Source organism: Entelurus aequoreus, linkage group LG03, assembly GCF_033978785.1.
Source record: "Entelurus aequoreus isolate RoL-2023_Sb linkage group LG03, RoL_Eaeq_v1.1, whole genome shotgun sequence".
Taxonomy (NCBI): Eukaryota; Metazoa; Chordata; class Actinopteri; order Syngnathiformes; family Syngnathidae; genus Entelurus; species Entelurus aequoreus.
Window position 1 is genome coordinate 66,311,921 of NC_084733.1, and position 21,589 is coordinate 66,333,509.

Sequence of the window (21,589 nt, forward strand, 5' to 3'; positions counted from 1 at the left end):
AACTTACAAACATTGTTTGGAGTGACGATCAAAGAATCTTTTCGAGCAAAAACGCTATAGACGGTTATACTTCCGGTAGAAGGAAGGAAACGGGAAGTACATGTTCAACCCGCAGCACCTGCAGTAAGCAAACTGGTCCAAAAGATGGCGCCATAGCAAAAATAATATAAAGTTTAAAGCGTTGGAAAAAAGTTGCAACTTATAGTCTGAAAATACAGTGGTAATTGTGAAAAATATACATCTAAATAAAAAAGCTTGCATAAACCACCAATGGTAACATAAGCTAGCTGGTAAATGTTCGTTTAAAAAATGTTACTTTGAGTAACGGCCCCTTTAAGTGAGCTTTGACTATTTTTTTTCTCTCTAAGCTGCTGCACCTTCCCTTTTAAAACTCCTGATCCCAGGTAACAAAAAATATTACAAAAACTTGTTCAAATTTGACTTCTTTTTTTTTTTACCAGGACAGGAGTCTGCAACATTTTATATCAAATGAACCACTTTTGTCCTTTTTTTTTTTCTGAGAAAGAAAAGTAGTCGGGAACCGTAACAAATTTAAAAATGTTCTTCTAATTCCACCTGTTCTAAAAACATTTGAAATGAATGCCTACTTTGTAGGAAATACTGACAGGTCGTTTTAAAAATGCATTTAAATATTACATGTTTTTGTTGTATGCTCACTTCTGGTCAAATATCAAGCATAAAAAGGTAAGCTAACGTTATTGGGTCTTTTTATGCAAACCATGGAAAGGAAGACAGTGGGTGTGGAGGACAGAAGAACTGAATGTTATTCATCAGGTGAAAAAAGACATCAGAAAACACGAGAGTGTAACTGACTTGGCAAAACGGTGAATTTCGCTGAATTTCAATGGGAACATTACATTGGAATAATCATACAGTAGGAGCTCAACTTCCAAGCTTAATTGGTTCTGCGATGGAGCTCTTAACTCAAAACACTCGTATCTCAAATCAACATCTCCCATTGAAATGAGTTGAAATCTATTTAATCGGTGCTTACCCAAATGCTTCCTTCGAGCTGCTTCTCCGTCAAACACACCATCAGCAGTCCGGTGTTTAGATATTTTAAACATTCTTAACTGGCGTGCTACACTGCAAATGCTTTACCAAGTCGACGACACACTGTCATGTTTTTAAAGATTTATTCCTTTAATTCAATGACTATCATCCGATTTCTTCATTCCCATGGATGGAATGGGATTGTCGATCTGTAGCTAGAAGCTAATGCTAGCGAGTAAGACCAGATGGTTTTGCTTGCAACTTGCATTTGGAGTTCCGAGCTCCGTCACGGGCCCAACTGAACTCATAAGCTGAGGTACCACTGATCTTCCTTCTGAGAGTTTTCTTTTTTGAGATGTATTGACGGTTAGCGTATTAAAGAAGCCGACGTCCTTCCCCTGAAGCTAATGGACAGAATGCCAAGAGTGTGCAAAGCAGTAATCAGAGCAAAGGGTGGCTATTTTGAAGAAACTAGAATATAAAACATGTTTTCAGTTATTTCACCTTGTTTTTGTCAAGTACATAACTCCACGTGTTCATTCATAGTTTTGATGCCTTCAGTGACAATCTACAATGTAAATAGTCATGAAAATAAAGAAAACCCCATTGAATTAGGTTTTTCTCAACTTTTGGCCTGTACTGTGTATATTACTACTTTAAGATTAAAGATTAAAGTACCAATGATTGTCACACACACACTAGATGTGGTGAAATTTGTCCTCTGCATTTGTCCCATCCCCTTGGGGAGCAGTGGGCAGCAGCGGCGCCGCGCCCGGGAATCATTTTGGTGATTTAACCCCCAACTCCAACCCTTTGTTGCTGAGTGCCAAGCAGGGAGGTTATGGGTCCCATTGTATATGTCTTTTAAAAATAGATTCTTAAAAAACTTTTTTAGACAATATCCAGCTTACTAATATACTGTACATGATCATACATCAGCAGCCAAGAGGAGCTTTTGCAACCCGTTTTGATGTCCCCCCTCATATATTGTTAAAATCGGTTTGAAACGCAAATTGTGACTGAATCGAGAGACGTTTGAGTCCCAATCCAAATATGCATTGGAAGTCATTTGGTTGTGTGGGTTTACCTAATGAACGAGTGAGTGAGTGTTTCATTGTAAGTGCGCTGCAGGTGTGACATGTGAGAAATATGCAGGACACCGCCACAAAAATCTATCTGAGCCTCATGTTCAAAAGTATATTTAGACAATCCTGATCTCTGTTAACCAAAATAGGCCTGAGAGGGTTTACTGCTCATTTCGCTTACTGTGTACTGTGATTAATTCAAATAACTAAGCCTGCAATATGACTTAACACTGGACTTAAGTATTTGTATTACTGTATATTTTTGTAAATAATGGTATCAGTCCTCATTGCACTGATGGTCACGGTCGACTTCGGTCTCTGCATCAACATGTCATCCTTGTGTTGTTTTAAGTCTATGAATGTCATTGTTTCAGTGGAATGTATTAACATGCTATTGGAAATAGAAAAAGCAACCAAAGAATCAGAGCTAATCTTGCAGTTTATGATCCTGCATCTAAAGCGGCCGAGATGGGACACTGGATTTTCTCAGGTCCTTCTGAAATTGCATTCAAGTTCTCCTCCCTCCCCCATGAAGATGTCTTAAGATTACCACGGAGACCGTGAAGCAGCTTCCCTCCACTCAAAAAGACAAGGATGCTGTATTTTCTCAAATAAATGCAAATGCAGCTTCTCTCCATGGATGAATCTCAACAAGGAATCATCCTAAAAAAAGTCAAGACAGAAATATTAAGTGCCCTCGTGTGCCTGCAAGGCCCCCGCCATCAATCATTTTATGCGGCGGGCTCAAAGTGATGAACGACAACCTCCCAACATGTGACAGGGCCTTGGACCTCGTGGAAAACCATTTTGGAAGCGCTCAATTTATTCAGTTTTAGCTCCCCAAAAACCTCAAACAAGTGCAATCTCCATTATTCATACATCAAAACAAGTTAATATTCATTAAAATGTATTCTGTATCAGGGGTTCTCAACTTTTTTGACCAGGGGGCCCAACTTTTCCACTGCAAAAGGGCCCATGGCCCAGTCAAACATTAACATGGAAAACGTAAGCTTACTCTTGATTTTAATCATGCTCAATAATTATATCCGACCTACTTACAACCTTTTCAGATGATATGAAACCATTTAAGTAATAACAATATTAAGTCTTAGGTCAGGCTGATTAGAAATATATATAACCAAATATACTGCATAGGAAAGGACTAATAACTGGCAAAAAATGTACATTAAATTATCCATCCAGCCATCAATTTTCTACCGCTTGTCCCTTTTTTGGGGTCGCGGGGGGTGCTGGAGCCTATCTCAGCTGCATTCGGGCGGAAGGCGGGGTACACCCTGGACAAGTCGCCACCTCATCGCAGGGCCAACACATATAGACAACATTCACACTCACATTCACACACTAGGGCCAATTTAGTGTTGCCAATCAACCTATCCCCAAGTAATTATGTTGGGGTAAAATAAACTAAATTAACGCATATGTTCAACTAAACTGTCAGTAAAATTAAAGTGCAAATTAAAATACAGCTTTCATTTTACTCATATTTTTTGCGCAGAAGAAACTTCTTACTTTAGCTACAGACGTTTGAGATTGTCATGACTGCCACAAGTGGTAGAAAAGTGTATTACAACAGACTACAGCCGCAGCACTATTCTATTTTAAACTTTGTATGCGGGATGTGTCCCAGACACTACATTGACAAGACTACTACAGAAGAAAACTTGACTGGTACTGGACATGAATGGTTAGGTTTTCAAATACCTTCCAATACGCCATGTGGGTCAAACAACAGGGTTTATTGGCAAGAACGGAGGATATAAGCTGCAGTCTTGCCCGAGGCATTACACAGTATTGAATACAGTACTTCACATTACAAAAATAAAACCTTGCAAGGCATTGGACAGAAGATGTTGAGGAGGCAACTCAAGCCTCTAATAACCTAATAGAAGACTACATCATTCTATAGATAACATCCTTCAGGTGTAAATGCATGTGACTTGAGTGACCTTTTAAGTTAAAAATGAGGTACAAAAACAGAGGAGTGACAATGCCATCTCCATGTTACAGCTTGAATCTTTTCTTCAAATCCTTCACTTGCCAAGGGCTTTGTCCAGGTTTGTCTTGATGGCGTCAAGGAAGTCTGTGGTGTTGACGTAGTGCTCGTTTAGCTTAACGCTGTGTGAGAGAAGATAGAGAATACATTTATTTTTTGAATCAACATTTACTCTTTAAACATACATTTGATTGAGGGAATGTTCTGAACCCCTCTTTCAATATTAAGCAGAATAATGCTGCCTGGAAAAGTTGTACCATGGGCTTCTCATACAGTAGCCTTTCTTAAAACAGCAGACAAGTGGAGACAATCAAGAGCGCCTCTGCTGGTTGCAACCTAGTACTACACTGAATTCCACAGAACCAACCACATTCTTCAAAGTTTACATATTCTATTAAACCTATCCATGGCCATACCTAAACACATCAAGAATGAATTTTTTTAAAATGTGTTCGATAGAACTTTTTCTCTCTCTTCTTTGTTGGAAGAAAGCAGAAGTTGCAAAGTAAGGTTGGTTGTATGAACAAAGGCACTAGATCTGTTAACCGAGCAATGCAGGAAGTGATCACTGGTAAGTGGGAGTGACAAGGATAATAGCCAGTTAAGCAACTGTATCGACGCTCATGTTTGGTTGCGCCATCTTGTTGTCTCGCGGTTGATTCTTTATATGGAGTAAAAAGAGAAACTGAAAATGAGTGCTGCAGAGAGCAAATACATTGTGGATAAAACAGGAAAAGTCAACTCGACAGTACGGCAGTTTTTTGGATTCAAAGAAGAAAAAAACGGTCATAGTCAGACCAATGTGTTCTGTAAATTATGTACGGCACTCGACCCCACCAAAACTGGTGATAACACACCACCTTAGCTGCGCTCACCTTTGAGAGCACAGCCATAACTTCCTGGCAATAAGCCTGCAGAAAATAGTTCTCAGGTTTCTCCAAGTTTACATTTTCACGGTTTGCACCATTTTGATACACTTTAAGTATTTCTTATATTTCTTATTCTTACACCTTAAATTAAGGTTATTAAGTGCTCAATGTGATTTTAGAATTTTGATTACATTAAGTGTTTTCCGTAGTTGTGTTGACTTTTCTGCCTTGATAGCTGAGGGGATTATAATCTGACAACGTTTACATTGGAAACATTTTTTGGACCATAAAGCGCACTTAAAATCCTTCCTTTTGCTCAAAACTCGACAGTGCGCCTAATGAAAGGAATAAGTTTGGTTGAGCTTACCCACCTCGAAGCCATTTTATTTGGTACATGGTGTAATGATAAGTGTGACTAGTAGATGGCAGTCAAACATAAGAGATACATGTAGGCTGCACTATGATGGCAATATGACTCAAGTAAACACCAACATTGTATATGTTCCATTGAAAATATAGAACATTACACACAGTGCTCAAAAGTCTATCAAAATGTTTTAGTACGACTTTGGTAAGCTATGAAGCCGCACTGCTTAATGTGCTTCAACATACGAGTATTATTATGGTGTGTGTATAAGGTAAGACATTATCTGGCGTTTTGTTTTGCAATATTATGTAAAAGCAACTTTCTTATCTTCTGGTACCTGCTGATCAGTATTTGGGATCTGCATAAATTCTGACAAAATTGAACGCGTCCGCCTTTGTAGTCTGTGGCGACGCCGTAGTTGATCAGCTTCTTTTTCTCTATCTTCTTGTTATGGGGCATTCATCCTCCGCTGTTGCTATTTCTAATATAAAGTAGTGTTAAGTTCTTATATCTGTCAGTAAACTCGCCATGAAAGCGCTAAAACATACCGGTGTAGTGCGTTTACACTATTCACCCAAGGAACTTCAGTTAGAGAGTTCCGGTGGGACGGTTTTTCACAGGACACATTTCCGGTGTTGTTTCCGGATGAGGAGATCCGTTATTGATTTAAGTAAAGTCTGAATGTCATTAAAACGGTTAGCTCCATCTTTTGACACTTCTATTCTCATCCTTGCACGCTACACCGCTACAACAAAGATGACGGGGAGAAGACGCTGCCGAAGATGAGCCACGTAAATAAGACCACCCACAAAGCGAATGTCAGAAAGCGATTTAAAGATGATCTGTAAAACATAATCTATGCAACATTTTGACCAAAGAACCTCAATTACATGTTATGTACACCACAGGAAGTGTTTTCAATTTATTTTTATTGGGTAAAAATCTAATGAATATGACAGAATATTACTAGAAAAGAAAAAAAAAAGGCTGCATTTGCCTGTTCATTTAGTTGCATTGAGCAGATAGGGATCTATAAAGTGAGGAGAGAAACTTACTTGGACAGTCCGTGGATGCAGCCAGCCAAGTCCTTGGTCATGGTACCACTCTCCACAGTCTCTACGCACACACGCTCCAGAGTCTGAGAGAACCTGATGATTACAACAATATTAGTATCCTAAATCATCCCAGCTTCCCATGACTTGTAAGATTAAATTAGTACTTGATGAGGTCGGGGTTGCCATCTAGTTTGGCACGATGCTCCAGGCCTCTGGTCCAGGCGAAGATGCTGGCAATGGGATTTGTGCTGGTTGGCCTTCCCTGAAAGCAACACGGGGGACTTAATTATTGCTCTTAACTTACTCCTACACAAAATGCATTATTTTGGGTATCACACAAACATAAAACAATATTGGGTGACCGATCTTAAATTGACCACATGATGGCAGTATAACTCCTAAGACAGTCTCAGGTAGGTTCAACAAGACAAGCATATGACATTTACGAACCTTCTGGTGCTCACGATAGTGCCTGGTCACTGTGCCGTGGGCAGCTTCAGCCTCAATAGTCTTGCCATCAGGGCACACCAGAACTGATGTCATAAGCCCGAGAGAACCAAAACCTAAGAAAAAAAAACAAGTCAAAAATGAGATCCTGCTCCGAGAGCAAAATACTTGAACTAGGTCACCTTGAGCAATGATATCAGACTGAACATCTCCGTCGTAGTTTTTGCAGGCCCACACAAAGGCTCCGGAAGACTTGAGTACCTGAGCGACCATGTCGTCAATAAGCCTGTGCTCATACCAGATCTTCAGTTTGTCAAACTCAGGCTTATAGTTCCTTTGAGGGAAAAACAAACAAACATAGTTGAACGCATTTTCTGGGGAAAGTATGCTAATAATCTTAAGCATAGTTTCAGAATTCAGAATGTAGAGCTCAACTCCGGAAGGAAGAAATGCTTAGCTGGTGGTTAATTTCTTATTGTATTCATTAAATTGCATTGTGTTTTTGTCTGCAATGTTAGAACAGGATATAAACAAAGTATATACACTTTATCTTAAGAACTCTTTCGGCCCTACTGACTCCAATTATAACTGTTATTTTCTAACAGACTAATCTTGGTATATTACTATGCTTTTCATGAAAACCAAGCAAGATGAAATTGTTTTGGTATAATTGCGCTTCTTTAACATGAGCATAATTTTCAGAGCTTTGATGAGCGTAAATGAGTAAACTGCCATTAAAAAGCTGAAATCCAATGAAAATGATATTGAGCATTTATATAGAACATGGCAGATTGAGACAAAATACCCAACCAAGTCCTGCTTGCTTTCTCTGTCATTCTAGCAAAGTAAAACATTTTTTTTTTGTCATGTCTACTGTATCAAAATCAATGTGTTAATTGACTTATTCAAGGCTGTAATTTCCAAACCTCAAATATTCCACTCTGCAACTTATTCTTTGAAATATTGCAGATTTCAAGCATTGGAAAAAAAAATTAGCTGACTTTTGACACGTATAAGGGGTACTTTTGGACGTGAAGACAAAGTGTGTATAGTCCATTTTAAGGTTGCACAAGGGTTAAAAATGTTTTATGATGTGACAACTAATCTTAAAACAAAATGTGTATTGTTTACTGTGGGCATGTTTCTAAATCTGAACAAAATCATATTCTGGCCCTCTGTACATTTCATCTATATAGTGCATGTGTCTCACTTTTCGAAGATGTCCTGGAAGATGTCTTTAAACCTGCCGTCGTATGCTTTAAGAATGGTGTTCTTTGTGCTCATGTATAGTGGCCATTTCTTGTTAATGGCGTACTGGAAGCAACTGTGTGCAAAGCCTGTGATCGACTGCAGAGAGAGAGGAAAAAAAGAAGCAAACAGTTCTTGAGTGCAGTAGTTTTATCAGTTGTAAAGGTTGAAAACCTTCCACTTGACGGGTGGAAAGTTATCTAGTCTGACCTGTGATGTTGTTAAACCAAACAGAGTGCTTCTGATAATGGTAAAGAAAACAGGCGGAACAGCTCAGTGTTTGTAAAATGGATGTGTGTACTATAGACCCTAAAGCCACTTATCAAAAACAGGCGTGGCTCAGGAACACATTGAATGAGAACGTAATTATCGCACCTCATCTGTATTGTACATTCCCATTCCACAGCCACCCGCGGGGAAGTCGTACACCTCCCATTCCTTGCCTGCGCTGCCATCAGCAGGCGAGAAGACCATCTTGAACTTGCCAGGCTGGTCCACAACAAAGTCTGTTGCTCTGTACTGTTGGGGGGTGATACAGATAGTCTCACATTAACTCTGTGTGCACACAGGAAAACTAAGAGCGACGATGAAAGGTACCTGGTCACCAAAAGCATGTCTGCCAATAGTGATGGGCTGCGTCCAGCCGGGGACAAGCCTGGGAATGTTCTGGCAGGTGATTGGCTCACGGAAGACGGTGCCACCCAGAATGTTCCTGATGGTGCCGTTAGGGCTCTTCCACATCTTCTTTAAGTTAAACTCTGCATTAACAGTGATCAGGGAGTAAAAACTATTATCAGTAATTTGTACTCTGACTGTACTCTGTCGTGTATAAAACATGATGGTTATAGTATATTATTTTAACAGGGTGATAGGGGTCCCCACATCTGCGTTCCCCTCCAAGGTTTCTCATTGTGCCCTTTAGGTTGAGTTTTTTTCTTGCCCTGATGTGGGATCTGAGCTGTGGATGTCATTGTGGCTTGTGCAGCCCTATGAGACCCTTGTAACTAAAGGCTATATAAATAAACTTTGATTGATTGATTGATTGATTGATTGAAGCTAGCTTAGTGGCTAGCATTGCTTCTGGTCAATCTCTCCCCGCTTAGTTTTGGGGTTTTGTCAGCACTAGTTACACATTTTAGAACCATCTGTATCACTTTAACATATTCAAATAACCAATGGTTAATGGATGCTTGTCCAGTGATTTTGAATCGCCCACAACCGAATTGCAATGCATCAAAGAATCAAACGTTTACCCCTGCTCATATCTCCACTGCATATTTAGTGCTCTATACATTTGTTAGAACTAATTTTATACCTAAAAAGGCATATTTGATCCAAATGTTTTATATTATACAGTACATTGTGTAATCTTATTATAGCCTATAACACATTTAAAAATACTTCTATAGATTTTATATGTGGAAATCTTAAAAACCTCCAATACATATAATTCTAACCTACACCAGGGATGGGCGATAAGGCCTAAAATTTGTATGGCAATATATATTGCATTCTTCTGCGAGAACGATATGTAATCACAATATATTTGGCATATCCATTTCAAAACGAGTTACAAAGGCTCCTAATTTGGCTGCGGACGTATCCATCCATCCATCCATCCATTTTTTACCGCTTTTCCCTCTCGGGGTCACTGGGGTGCTGGAGCCTATCACAGCTGCACTTAGATGGAAGGTGGGGTACACCCTGGACAAGTCGCCACCTCATCACAGGGCCAACACAGAGATAACCTTCACACTCACATTAACACTCTAGGGCCAATTTAGTGTTGCGTATCAATATGTCTTATGCAGTTACATATTGCATCATTTCCAGTTTTATTATTTTCTCAAAACTATCAATCTATTTGCTAATTTATTGTTAGTATCTGGTCACTTTCGGTCGTAATGTGTTTCTAGCTACACTTCTGGTACAATGTAACAAGCACTTACTCCCCGGTTTGATATTTTAAACCAGTTTTGGCAAATGCCACAAATTTGGACATTGATCCAATACCAAGTAGTTACAGGGGCAGTATTGGTAATACTTAACATTTTAAAGATCAAATGATTACATTTGACAAAATTAGTCAGACAGCTCTGATTTAAATAATTCTGTTTTTGACCAAAAAGCCCTCCAGTGTGTAGTGACTTATTTCCTGAGTTTGAAAACTTTTTTTTTTTTAATAAACAAATATTAATATAACTGCTGTAGTATTGACATACATAGACTACATGTACAATAAAAGCATATTCAATTATTTTCCATACTGATACTATTTTCAATATTGTTACTGTTGATATTTGTATCAAGCCACCTACCTCGGTTTACATTCATGAGTTCTATCTTAGCGGTTAGCATATCCTCTTATGGCGTGCAGTGTAGCCTGCTTAGCTATTACTTCGCCTCTAGTGATATTTGTTTTGGTTGCCATCTTGGAGGCGAGAATTGCTGACTTAAGTGGCTTTGCACTGTGGAGAAACGTTAACTATATCATATATTGTGCAACTCTAACCTAAAATACCATATAATACATTATGATATTACAATCATATTTCTGATGTTTATCAAATCTACTAGCAGTTTCTCCCTGGGATAAACTTCATATCGCAGAAAAGATGCCACATCTTCTGTTGGTGGATATGAGTGGAGGAAACAGTTTTAAGAAATATGCTGTAAGTCAAGAAGATACTTCTAAACTGAATCAAATATTCTGCTGTCAGCACATGAGGACTGAGCAGTTAAAATCCATCTTTAATGAACCACCAACTCTTTCAAACCCATTGTTAAGAATGATGACAGTAGCTGAGAAGTAAGCCATATCAGTCTCTTATCAGCACTTAGGTTTACACGTGTGCTGTACCAGTGAAGTGCAAAGAAAAAGGCATTTGTTCGCGCAAGGGAATTTTCTCATTTCAAGCTACACCCACATTTGTGTGACTTAATTCACTGCTTTGAGTAAGCGGTCAATAAAACATTTCACAACCCAGTGATATATGCACTTTGAACCGACTAACACAAACCTTCCACTCTGGCTTCGTCAGGCGTGATGGTGGCACACTTCACTGCCACATTGTACTTCTTTGTGGCCAGGGCGGAGTCTATGGTCACCTGGTCATCGGTCTGGTCACGGTACGGCAGCCCGAGATCATAATACTTCAGTTCGACATCGACATTGGACAGGATCAGCTTCAGAATCACAGCAGCACGCGCAGGGAGGAAAAAAGACGTGCATTAGAAACTCTTCAAGCTTTGGGAATTGTGAGTTATAATTCTAGAATTAAGTTCTATACCTAATGTTAGTTATTTATGTTTGTGCGACTGGAAGAATACCCCTAAATGCTGATGTGGTGCTCATGCTCCATCTGCTGCCTGAGATAACTTGCCAAGTTACTGAATGAATCATCACTGAAACCCCGCCTCACACATTTTACACGCATGCTCTCCGCCTACCGCTAACATCCACGTGTCAGTCTGCTTTAAAAATAGCAGAGTCAGAAACTGGAGCCTCGACACACACTACCAGCCTCTTGTGCCTCTGTTGTCTCACCTTCTCCTTGATGAACTCCCAGATGATCCTGGTCATCTCATCCCCGTCCATTTCCACCACGGGCTGGGCCACTTTGATGCGTTTGTCGGCATCTGCCAATCACAGAGGAAAAAAATAGCTGTTCAACCGGATGGGAATGCTGAGGACACCATTGTCGCTTTCTTACAGAGATTTTGCATAATACTATAGCTCCTTCAGTGACAGTAGTTTCAGCATTTTGAACCGGATATCGCAACAGTGCATGCTTTCACACCCATCAAATTATCTCAACATTTAGTCATGACGTCAAACTCATTTGTTTTTTGTTTTGTTTACACAACAGGGCGATCTGTGACGGAAACTTGTACAATATAAAAGACACAACTTAGGTCACATCATATGGTGTTAGAATGTGTATTTTAATACAGTGTCTTTCACCCTAACTTTAACGACGTCAAAGCAAGGGATTGTTCTACTGTTCCAATGAACCCCAGCATTTGCATTGAATGGTCAAAAGAGATCTCTTTTTTTAGCTGATGACTTCTTATCCTGAGACAAATCAGCTTATCTGATTATGTTCTGATGTTAAGTAATTGAATCAATTAGCATGGGATTGAGTTATAGAGTCCGAGCTGGAAAGCGACTCTTGGCCAGACATATCCAGTTATCTGACCTTATTTGCGCAATTAAAATAACCTGTAAATTATTTGTCTTTATCTCAGGCACCACCTTTCTAAATTAGAATTAGGGCTGCCAAAGTTAACGCATGTGATTAATCACAAAAGCGCATTAAATCATAACTTGACCGCAAATGCTGAAAGGCAGCGCGGGTGGTTGTACGATGAGTAAGGAGACTCAGGTTGGAAGATTTTGCTTCAAAATAAACACTGACAGGACTACAAATAATCCTGTTACCAAATAAATGACCTTGCATTCAAGTAATACATTACAAAATGTTCATGTGTGACTTTCTGACAATGAAATTGCATTTGTGTCCAAATATTTGGGTCTTTTTTTTTGTTATTAAAATTATGGCAGCAAGTAATTTACTGTGATTAATCTTAAATAATCCAAAATTTAATGTGTGATTAGTTTGATTCAAAACGCTAATCATGTTCACAGCACTATTTACAATAAAAAACCCTCAACACAAGGTGGAAAATTGCCTGGTGAAATTCATCCTATTCTGTGTAACTGATGTTCACACAGAACAGGAAAAAACCCTGCAGTGCAAGAGAGATAAATAACATCCTTTATGATTTCCTTTGACTTTCAGCCGACGAATATATAAAACATGACATTATTTGGAAGTAAATAATTTGCTTGATGCAGCACTTCCATGCCGCTGGTGCATACTACTACATCTACTATAAACAAGAAAACCGAGCTAAAGTTGCCTCGCACTACTATTCCCTGCACTTCTGACAATTTGTCAAAAATACTACTTGCAGAATTGTTTTACTAAACATTTGTTTAAGGTGGCCCGTCACTATTAAATTTGGACTGCCACCGAAAGATTTTAAGTCTCTTTAGATTTAGTTTGTTTGCCTTTGCTCACAACCACATCATTATGCTTAACACAACCAATGTGTGAATGATGACGGAATGACTGTAAAACACTTGGAGTGTCTAAAAAAGCCCTATATAAAAATCCCCAATTACCGAATATTAGCCTCACCCACTAAATTACAGGGAAAAAATATGTGTCCATATATTAGCTGCACCAGATTATAAGCCGCATATATATACATTGTGAATGGTGAGTTCAAACCCTGGCCGAGTCATACCAAAGACTATACAAATGGGGCCCTACCTCCCTGCTTGGTACTCAGCATCAAGGGTTGGAATTGGGGGTTAAATCACCAAAAATGATTCCTGGGCACGGCACTGCTGCTGCCCACTGCTCCCCTCACCTCCCAGGGGGTGAACAAGGGGATGGGTCAAATGCAGAGGACAAATTTCACCACACCTAGTGTGTGTGACAATCATTGGTACTTTAACTTTTTTAAATGAGTTATTTACACAAAGATTAAATGTTTATTTACATACCTTAATTGTTTCCAAACAGTTTGTAAAACAGCAGTAGACTAGCTGATCAAACAAAACAGAAGCCATCATCATGAACCCACGAGCTGCAGAAGCTAGCTCTCCAATCAGCTAAACAGACTCAATACCTCAACGGTGACGTATTGATGAGTTTACTTTGGAATTTTTTAAAACTGAAACAATACAAAAATAATACAGTTGTAAGTTAATAATACTAAAACAGACACTTGTAAACATGTTAGCATATTAGCTATTGCTCACAACAATTGCATTATATGCATGAAAACACTCCCACAGACATCACACCGGGAGATTTAGTAATCATAAACAGATTTAGTTATACTGTAAAACTTAAACGTTGCTTGTAATGATGAATTTGGAATCCATATAAGTAGAAATGCTTTGACGGCTACAAGACCGAACGGTACTCCGGTTGAAAAATAAAAAGCACTAGTAGAAGGACACTGCAGCCCATGCAGTGAGCGAACTCGTCCAAAAGATGGTGCCATATCACAAACAATAAAACACCTCATCGTATTTTCTTGTTTAAAAAAAAAAAATCCTTATGACCCCAGCGAAGAAAAAGAAATGGGTTCAAAGTGTAGGAAAAAAGTAGCGGCTTATAGTCCAGAATTTTCGGTAGTCATTTCAATTCCATACACCTCATACCACAGCTGACATGACTGTGCCATGGTAGACGTCTGCTTAGCAACAGCGAGGTTTTAGAAGGTGCACTCACAAGTATAGGGCTCTATGATTTCTGTGTTAATAGAATAGCGGACTGAATCACGGAACTGCTGTCATGAGGAGAAGGAAGGTTTGTCTGGAAAAATGATGTGTCCCAGACCATTAATCCCTGAAATACACAACAGTTGCTACAAAATTAAACAATAACAAAGTAGTCACTTGAAACACCGGCTAAGTCTGCAAACAAACTACAGAGCTAATAATGTTGGCCAAGACAACCCATAAACAAGCATATGCAAGCGTAATGTACTAACAGGACGGGAGCCGTAACTTGAGAGGCAATTTAAGTTTCAACACAGCCTCAAGTCATTTTTACTCAAACAGACGCCACGCCGTCAAGCGCCGTTAAGAACAACAGCACAACAACCGTGCTGTGCGCAACATCCGGTCTGACTGCGCTAACCAAATAAGGGTTTCAAAAACATACCTTAAATAAGCACACTGTACTAGGGCTGAGCGACATGCCAATATTAAGTATAACACCGGTATATTTTAGAAAGCGGTATATATTTGAGACAATACCATCTGATGGGCCTTTATTACGACAATTTGCACTTCTCCATGCCTGATGGGCGAAGCACAGGGCGTCCTCTTTAGCTAACCCCGCCACTTGGGTGTTTATGGAGGCTCCTCTCTGACACGCTGTGCCTCATCCAGCCATCCATTTTCTACCGCTTGTCCCTTTTGGGGTCACGGGGGGTGCTGGAGCCTATCCATCAAACCTTAATGAAATATGGCGCGCACTGCTGACTTGTCGACTTGTGAGTGATACAGTGCTTTGGTCAGCGACTGCGTTTGGCTTTTGGCGAGTGACTACAGTTTTATTTACACACACACCAATTTGCTTGCGAACATTTATCTCTTCTTGTAGCGACTTTATCATTAATCTCATCTGTTTATGATGTTCAATTGTGATAGCGACGTAGAACAGAAGCTAATGATAAGTCCTCTCTGCTGTTTGCTCGGTGTGTAAAATATTTAACTACAACTTCGTTTTAAAATTGTTCCTACCCATAGCCTGTGCGGACTAAGGTACTGTAGTATAGCGGCTGGGTAGCTGAAAAGTAGCTTTATTAACAAAATGAAAAAAATTGCTTTGACAGTAACGGTTAACTTATTACTTTTTAAAGAATAAACACATTATGTTATTAATTACAACAAAAATAATCTGAGTGCGCTCAACACTGGTTATCTAGCCATAAACCACAAAGGCAATCTTAAGCACTTCCAATAATGTATTGCATCAATGAATGTAAGCATTTTTGTATTTAATTAGCTAACATTTTATTCATTACACAAAAGGCACACACACTATTGTGGTAAAATAAGTAAAAGGTAAACAACTTAAAACAATTTGGATAAAAATAATTCTATACGGCCCTACAAGCATTTTTCGCCGCACAAAATAAAACCTACAACACTCCCAATTCAATCACGTCATGTTCTGTTATTAAGCAAGCGTTAAAATCCATGTAATGTCTCATATTTCTTATGAAAAACCAAAAGGATCAGTTTTACCCATTCACACAAAGTAACAAAGTTTTGCCTTATAGCCAATTATGCAAAGCAGAAAACGCCATTCAGTGCACCTGTGGTGAACTACAAACGTCTAAAGCTTTATTCGGCTCTTACAAATGAAACTGAACCAGGTAGTTTGTCCATAATCCTGCCAGCAGACAGACTAATAAATCCCCCGGACGCAAGTGAAACGATTAACCTTATATAAGTAATCTTGTTAGGGGAAAGTGTTGTGATCTGTGCGCATGTGTTCTCTCTCACATGTTAAATGTTTCAGTGGTAGCCTGGTCTTAGTTTGTTCATCAGGTGAATTTTTGACGCAAGTGTTTTTACACCTACTCTACATTGAGTAGCAAACATTCCTGCTTAGTGTGTGAAAGTTCAACATGGCCAATTACAAAACGTACAAGAGAAGACGCACAACAGGATCAAGTAATTGAAAAGACTCCTGCTGGTTCACATTTGACCCTCTTGAAGCCATGGGAACACCTGTCCAAACAGCCGCTGCTCAGTTCTCATGCCGCTAAGGTGAGACACACGTCAGCGGACAGCAGTACCAAAAATTACCTCACAGCATAAAGTGTTAAGTGTCGATTTTATGAGCAGTTGGAACAAATGACAACAGATCATGGGACAAAAGAAACCATCTACAATTACTTATTTTAATTTCTCGACTGTAAAACTTTTATTTGCAGTACTTTTTAATTGGAAATTGTGTCTTAAATGTTGTTTGTGCTACATAGCTGTTTGTGTAAAACCTCTCGCTGTGCGGTTTACAATTAATTCATCAGTGATATGAATGCTGGTTGAGCAGTTTGTTGTGTTGTGCAATATACATGCTAACAACTGCTCATTTTTGTGGGTCAAGAGCTACGTTTTCCTATTCACTAACACACTGCAAATCATTTATTTTATTTTTTTTAAATACATGTTTTCAAATTACAGAAATAACCCATCAAATTAATTGTCAGCTCTTTGCGGTTTACATTAATCAACGACCCAGCTATAGTTAGAGCATAATTATATAAAATTCTACTTTGTGCATCTTGTATTTCCATCATTTACACCGGTGGCTATTTACAACACGCAACTAATTAACATGATCGTTAGCATTCTAATATTAGCATGCTGGTTTTACAGGTATACACTTTAGTGTCAAATATTTTGTTACTTGACGGATGATACCTGTTGATATGCTTAGATAAGTTAGTTTTTATAGGTATACACAGGGTAATATATTTTGGTACTTCATGCATATTACAACTAGGACTTTAGCATGGCAACATTAGCATGCTGGATTTTTAAACCAATTTAGCTGGTATTTCACTGATGCCAACTTTAAGCATGCTTTTATTAGCATGTAAAGCAATCATATTTCCCCATTGTGGAATAAATAAAGTCTATCCCAAGCATAGTACTGTTAGCATGCTAGCTTTTTTTTTTTTAAATACATTTTGCTTTTGTTGCTGACCGTTTACCTTTCAGTTCAGCTTTGGCGCGTCAACATTCACATGAAATTTTTATCGAAATTGCATGGTTCTATTTCTTTGGGGGGGGGGAAATCTACATTTTACTGGTTTTGAAGGTAAAAACTAGCAAAATGACCCCCGCATCCTTTAATTTGCCAATCTGTGGCCCTCAGCGGAAAAAGGTTGAGCACCCCTAATATACACTAACATGTGTGGCGCGGTGCATCACGGATAAGACATTAAACCCCCCTTGGATCCTCATTGCTGGTCTCGACTAACCTAAATCCGCCACACGTGGGACTATTCCATCACTATGCAGAGAGAAACGGGGAGGCGGGAGGGTGGAGGGGCTGAGTGTGTTACGTAACTGTGGATGTATCAACACAGCAGGCTCTGCAGGGCGAGCAAAACAAAGTCGTGCGGGCCTGCTTGCCATCTTTTGCAGGTTTAAAATTGGAGGAAAGGCCGACTCGTGGGCAAGACGGTAGCAGTCGCTGTTCAGCGATGCCGGCATTTCAACAGCTGTCAGTGCCAACATGCTTGAGTTGAAGCCTGAGCAAGAAAAGGTCACCTTTGCTTGTCCTTTCTGGTTAACCTTTAACACACAGACAGCAATTTGTATACAATCCAATATATTAGTGGTAGGCTATAGAAATACAATATAATGCTGCACAAAGACGGCACATGTAGGAGAGCGTTGCATTTACAAAAAGATACACTGGCAGGCCCTGCGATGAGGTGGCGACTTGTTTTCAACAGCTGTACCCTGCCTACCGCCCAAATGCAGCTGAGATAGGCTCCAGCGACCCCAAAAAAGGACAAGCGGTAGAAAATGGACGGATACACTGGCAAACACGTCTCTCTGCTGGTCCACTACTACTTCGACATTACCGTATTTTTCAGATTATAAATCGCAGTTTTTTTCATAGTTTGGCCGGGGGTGCGACATATACTCTGGAGCGATTTATGTGTGAAATTATTAACACATTACCGTAAAATATCAAATAATATTTATCTCATTCGCGTAAGAGACAAAGCAAATGTCAGCAATCGTCACACGTCAACCAATAAGAATTTGGCGGGGGCGGGTCATGGCAGAAGTGCATTGTGCGTCATGGCAGAAGTGCATTGTGGGTCATGGGATGCTCACTGCTACTATGTCCGTAGCTATTAAAATGGATCATTTCCACATTAGCGGTAACTTATAAAAACTGAGAAGGGCTGAACAAAAATGGCACCGAAAAGTAAATCATACTGCAGATTACAAGCTGGACGTAGTGAAATATGCATCAGAAAACGGCGATCGAGCAGCAGAAAGAAAGGACGCTAGCGGCGCATACCAGGAGCGACAACGAAGAAGATTTCATCGGATTTAGCGATCAGGAGTGACAGATTGTTTGGTAAATGTATAGCATGTTCTATAGGTTATAGTTATTTGAATGACTCTTACCATAATATGTTACGTTAACATACCAGGCACGTTCTCAGTTGGTTATTTATGAGTCATATAACGTACACTTATTCAGCCTGTTCACTATTCTTTATTTATTTTAAATTGCCTTTCAAATGTCTATTCTTGGTGTTGGATTTTATCAAATAAATTTCTCAAAAAAATGTGACGTATGTATGTTTTTTCCCTTCTTTATTATGCATTTTCGGCCGGTGCGACGTATACTGCGGAGCGATTTATAATCCGAAAAATATGGTATTCACCTACTGCACAAGCATTCTGTCAGCTGATACCCACGCTTTTAACTTTAATAATAATAATAATACCTGGGATTTATATAGCGCTTTTCTAAGTACCCAAAGTCGCTTTACATGTTAAAAACCCATCATTCATTCACACCTGGTGGTGGTAAGCTACTTTCGTAGCCACAGCTGCCCTGGGGTAGACTGACGGAAGCGTGGCTGCCAATTTGCGCCTACGGCCCCTCCGACCACCACCTATCATTCATTTAACATTCATTCACCGGTGTGAGTGGCACCGGGGGCAAGGGTGAAGTGTCCTGCCCAAGGACACAACGGCATACGGTAGGGGGACCAGAGCATTTGAAAGTCCGATTGCATTGATTGCATATGTCAGACCCACTCGACACCGAGGATGTCGTTGTGGCTTGTACAGCCCTTAGAGACACTTGTGATTTAGGGCTATATAAATAAACATTGATTGATTGATTGATCTTGGTCGACTTTACCATGAATTGATTACGTGGACCCCGACTTAAACAAGTTGAAAAACTTATTGGGGTGTTACCAATTAGTGGTCAATTGTACGGAATATGTACTGAACTGTGCAATATACTAATACAAGTTTCAATTAATCAATCAAAGCCTTGCAATGCAGATATCACGTGACTGAGGAATTATAAAAGCAACCATTTGTCGTCAAATAGCTACGACAAATACAAAATGTGTTATCATTCAAGCTGAAATCAGCGGAATTGACGCCCCAAGTGTGTATTTAAAAAAACCAAAACCACTTTCTAGGACACCGGCGGCCATTTCTGTCCGCCGCAGTCTGACCTTGGAGAGGAAACTTTCCTGTAAGTAGCTATAAAAAGATGACCGTCAATTAAGCCTTCGTCAGCTTTTATTAGGATTGGACTAGTTTTTAATGACAATGCCTTTTTTCGTCGACATGAACAAAGACGTACGATGTAGCCACTAATTAACGCCAACAAAAGGGGTACAATCAATAGGACTGATGTCGCCATTCGTGTTTTAATCTCGGACAAAGGACGCCTCCCCTCACTTTCTATTCTTAGCCCTCGTCTATCGGCGTCGACAGCTAGTCGAAGATAAAACACGTATGCGTCAATTCGATTACAAAAAAAAAAGGTCAAATAACAAAAAGTGGAGACTTATAATATAAAGCTAGCGACTAGCTGGAGAGGTTAGCATGCTCGCAAGTCGCCACCGGCGTCTAACGGCTGCTACATTCTTCACTCATACACGTTAGCTTAGCATTGCTAAACCGGCTTCCACAGTCCACTCACAGTTTCTTTGTGGCTGGCACTGAGCCGCCGCCGGGGCGAGCACAGCCGGGTTCCTGGGCAAGGCTGCAGCAGACCTCGACAGAGAGGAGAGGACTTTCAGATATCCTGCCATGTCTCCCCGGGACCCCGATCACTTTAGCAGCTTAAACACGAGAGAGAGGGGAGATGAGAGAGGAGAGAAGGCGCACAGAGCCGCACTGCAATATAGTCAGCTGTAGCACCGCCCCCTGGCCCTCCTCCCCGGCTAGACGCGCCAAATTCTACGTCAAACGCACCCAACCAGGGAAAAGGGACAGGAGCAAATAAGGACACCCCATTAGATACACGTGTGTCATGATATCGGCCTAAGAGGTGACCGCGATATACATTTCCAAGATATGTGATTGATATTGTGACTTTTCCTTTAGTTTCATGGTCATAATTATTATCAGTAAAACAGAACATCAATTTTAGGCAAATATGTTATTTGTGAATAATATAAAAACAAATACTACAGGTGCGCAAAAAGTCAATTCACGTCCGATTAGATTCTTATTAAAAAACAAATTAAAAAAAGAAAAGGTGACACTTTAAAAGTTAAAGTACCAATGATTGTCACACACACTAGGTGTGGCGAAATTATTCTGTGCATTTGACCCATCACCCTTGATCACCCCCTGGGAGGTGAGGGGAGCAGTGAGCAGCAGCGGTAGCCGCGCCCGGGAATCATTTTTGGTGATTTATCCCCCAATTCCAACCCTTGATGCTGAGTGCCAAGCGGGGAGGTCACGGGTCCCGTTTTTATAGTCTTTGGTATGACTCGGCCGGGGTTTGAACTCACAACCTACCGATCTCAGGGCGGACACTATAACCACAAGGCCACTGAGTAAGGTGGCCTATACTTTAGTATGGGGGACGAATTATAAGTAACAAATACTTAATTATGAGTTATTTGGACACTAGGGGAACATATTGTAAGTAACAATGACTTAATTTAGTGTTATACGGTTAGGGTTAAGGTTAGGGTTAGGGCCATGCAGAATAAAGCATTAATAAGTACTTAAAGGCCTACTGAAACCCACTACTACCGACCACGCAGTCTGATAGTTTATATATTTATGATGAAATCTTAACATTGCAACACATGCCAATACGGCCGGGTTAACTTATAAAGTGCAATTTTAAATTTCCCGCTAAACTTCCAGT

General features: G+C 39.9%; 1 protein-coding gene across 1 annotated transcript; it reads right to left on the reverse strand.

Annotated features, from left to right (window-relative positions):
• Nucleotides 1-3,835: 3,835 nt before the first annotated feature.
• On the reverse strand, nt 3,836-20,643 carry LOC133646763 (isocitrate dehydrogenase [NADP], mitochondrial-like). The gene is made up of 11 exons (XM_062042507.1): nt 20,405-20,643; nt 11,647-11,738; nt 11,120-11,285; nt 8,697-8,857; nt 8,475-8,618; nt 8,062-8,198; nt 7,034-7,185; nt 6,855-6,967; nt 6,569-6,666; nt 6,405-6,497; nt 3,836-4,235 (listed from the first exon to the last, which is right to left on the reverse strand). Exons 1-11 carry the CDS (start codon nt 20,514-20,516, stop codon nt 4,151-4,153), a joined length of 1,353 nt encoding a protein of 450 aa, XP_061898491.1. The 5' UTR covers nt 20,517-20,643; the 3' UTR covers nt 3,836-4,150.
• Nucleotides 20,644-21,589: the final 946 nt, after the last annotated feature.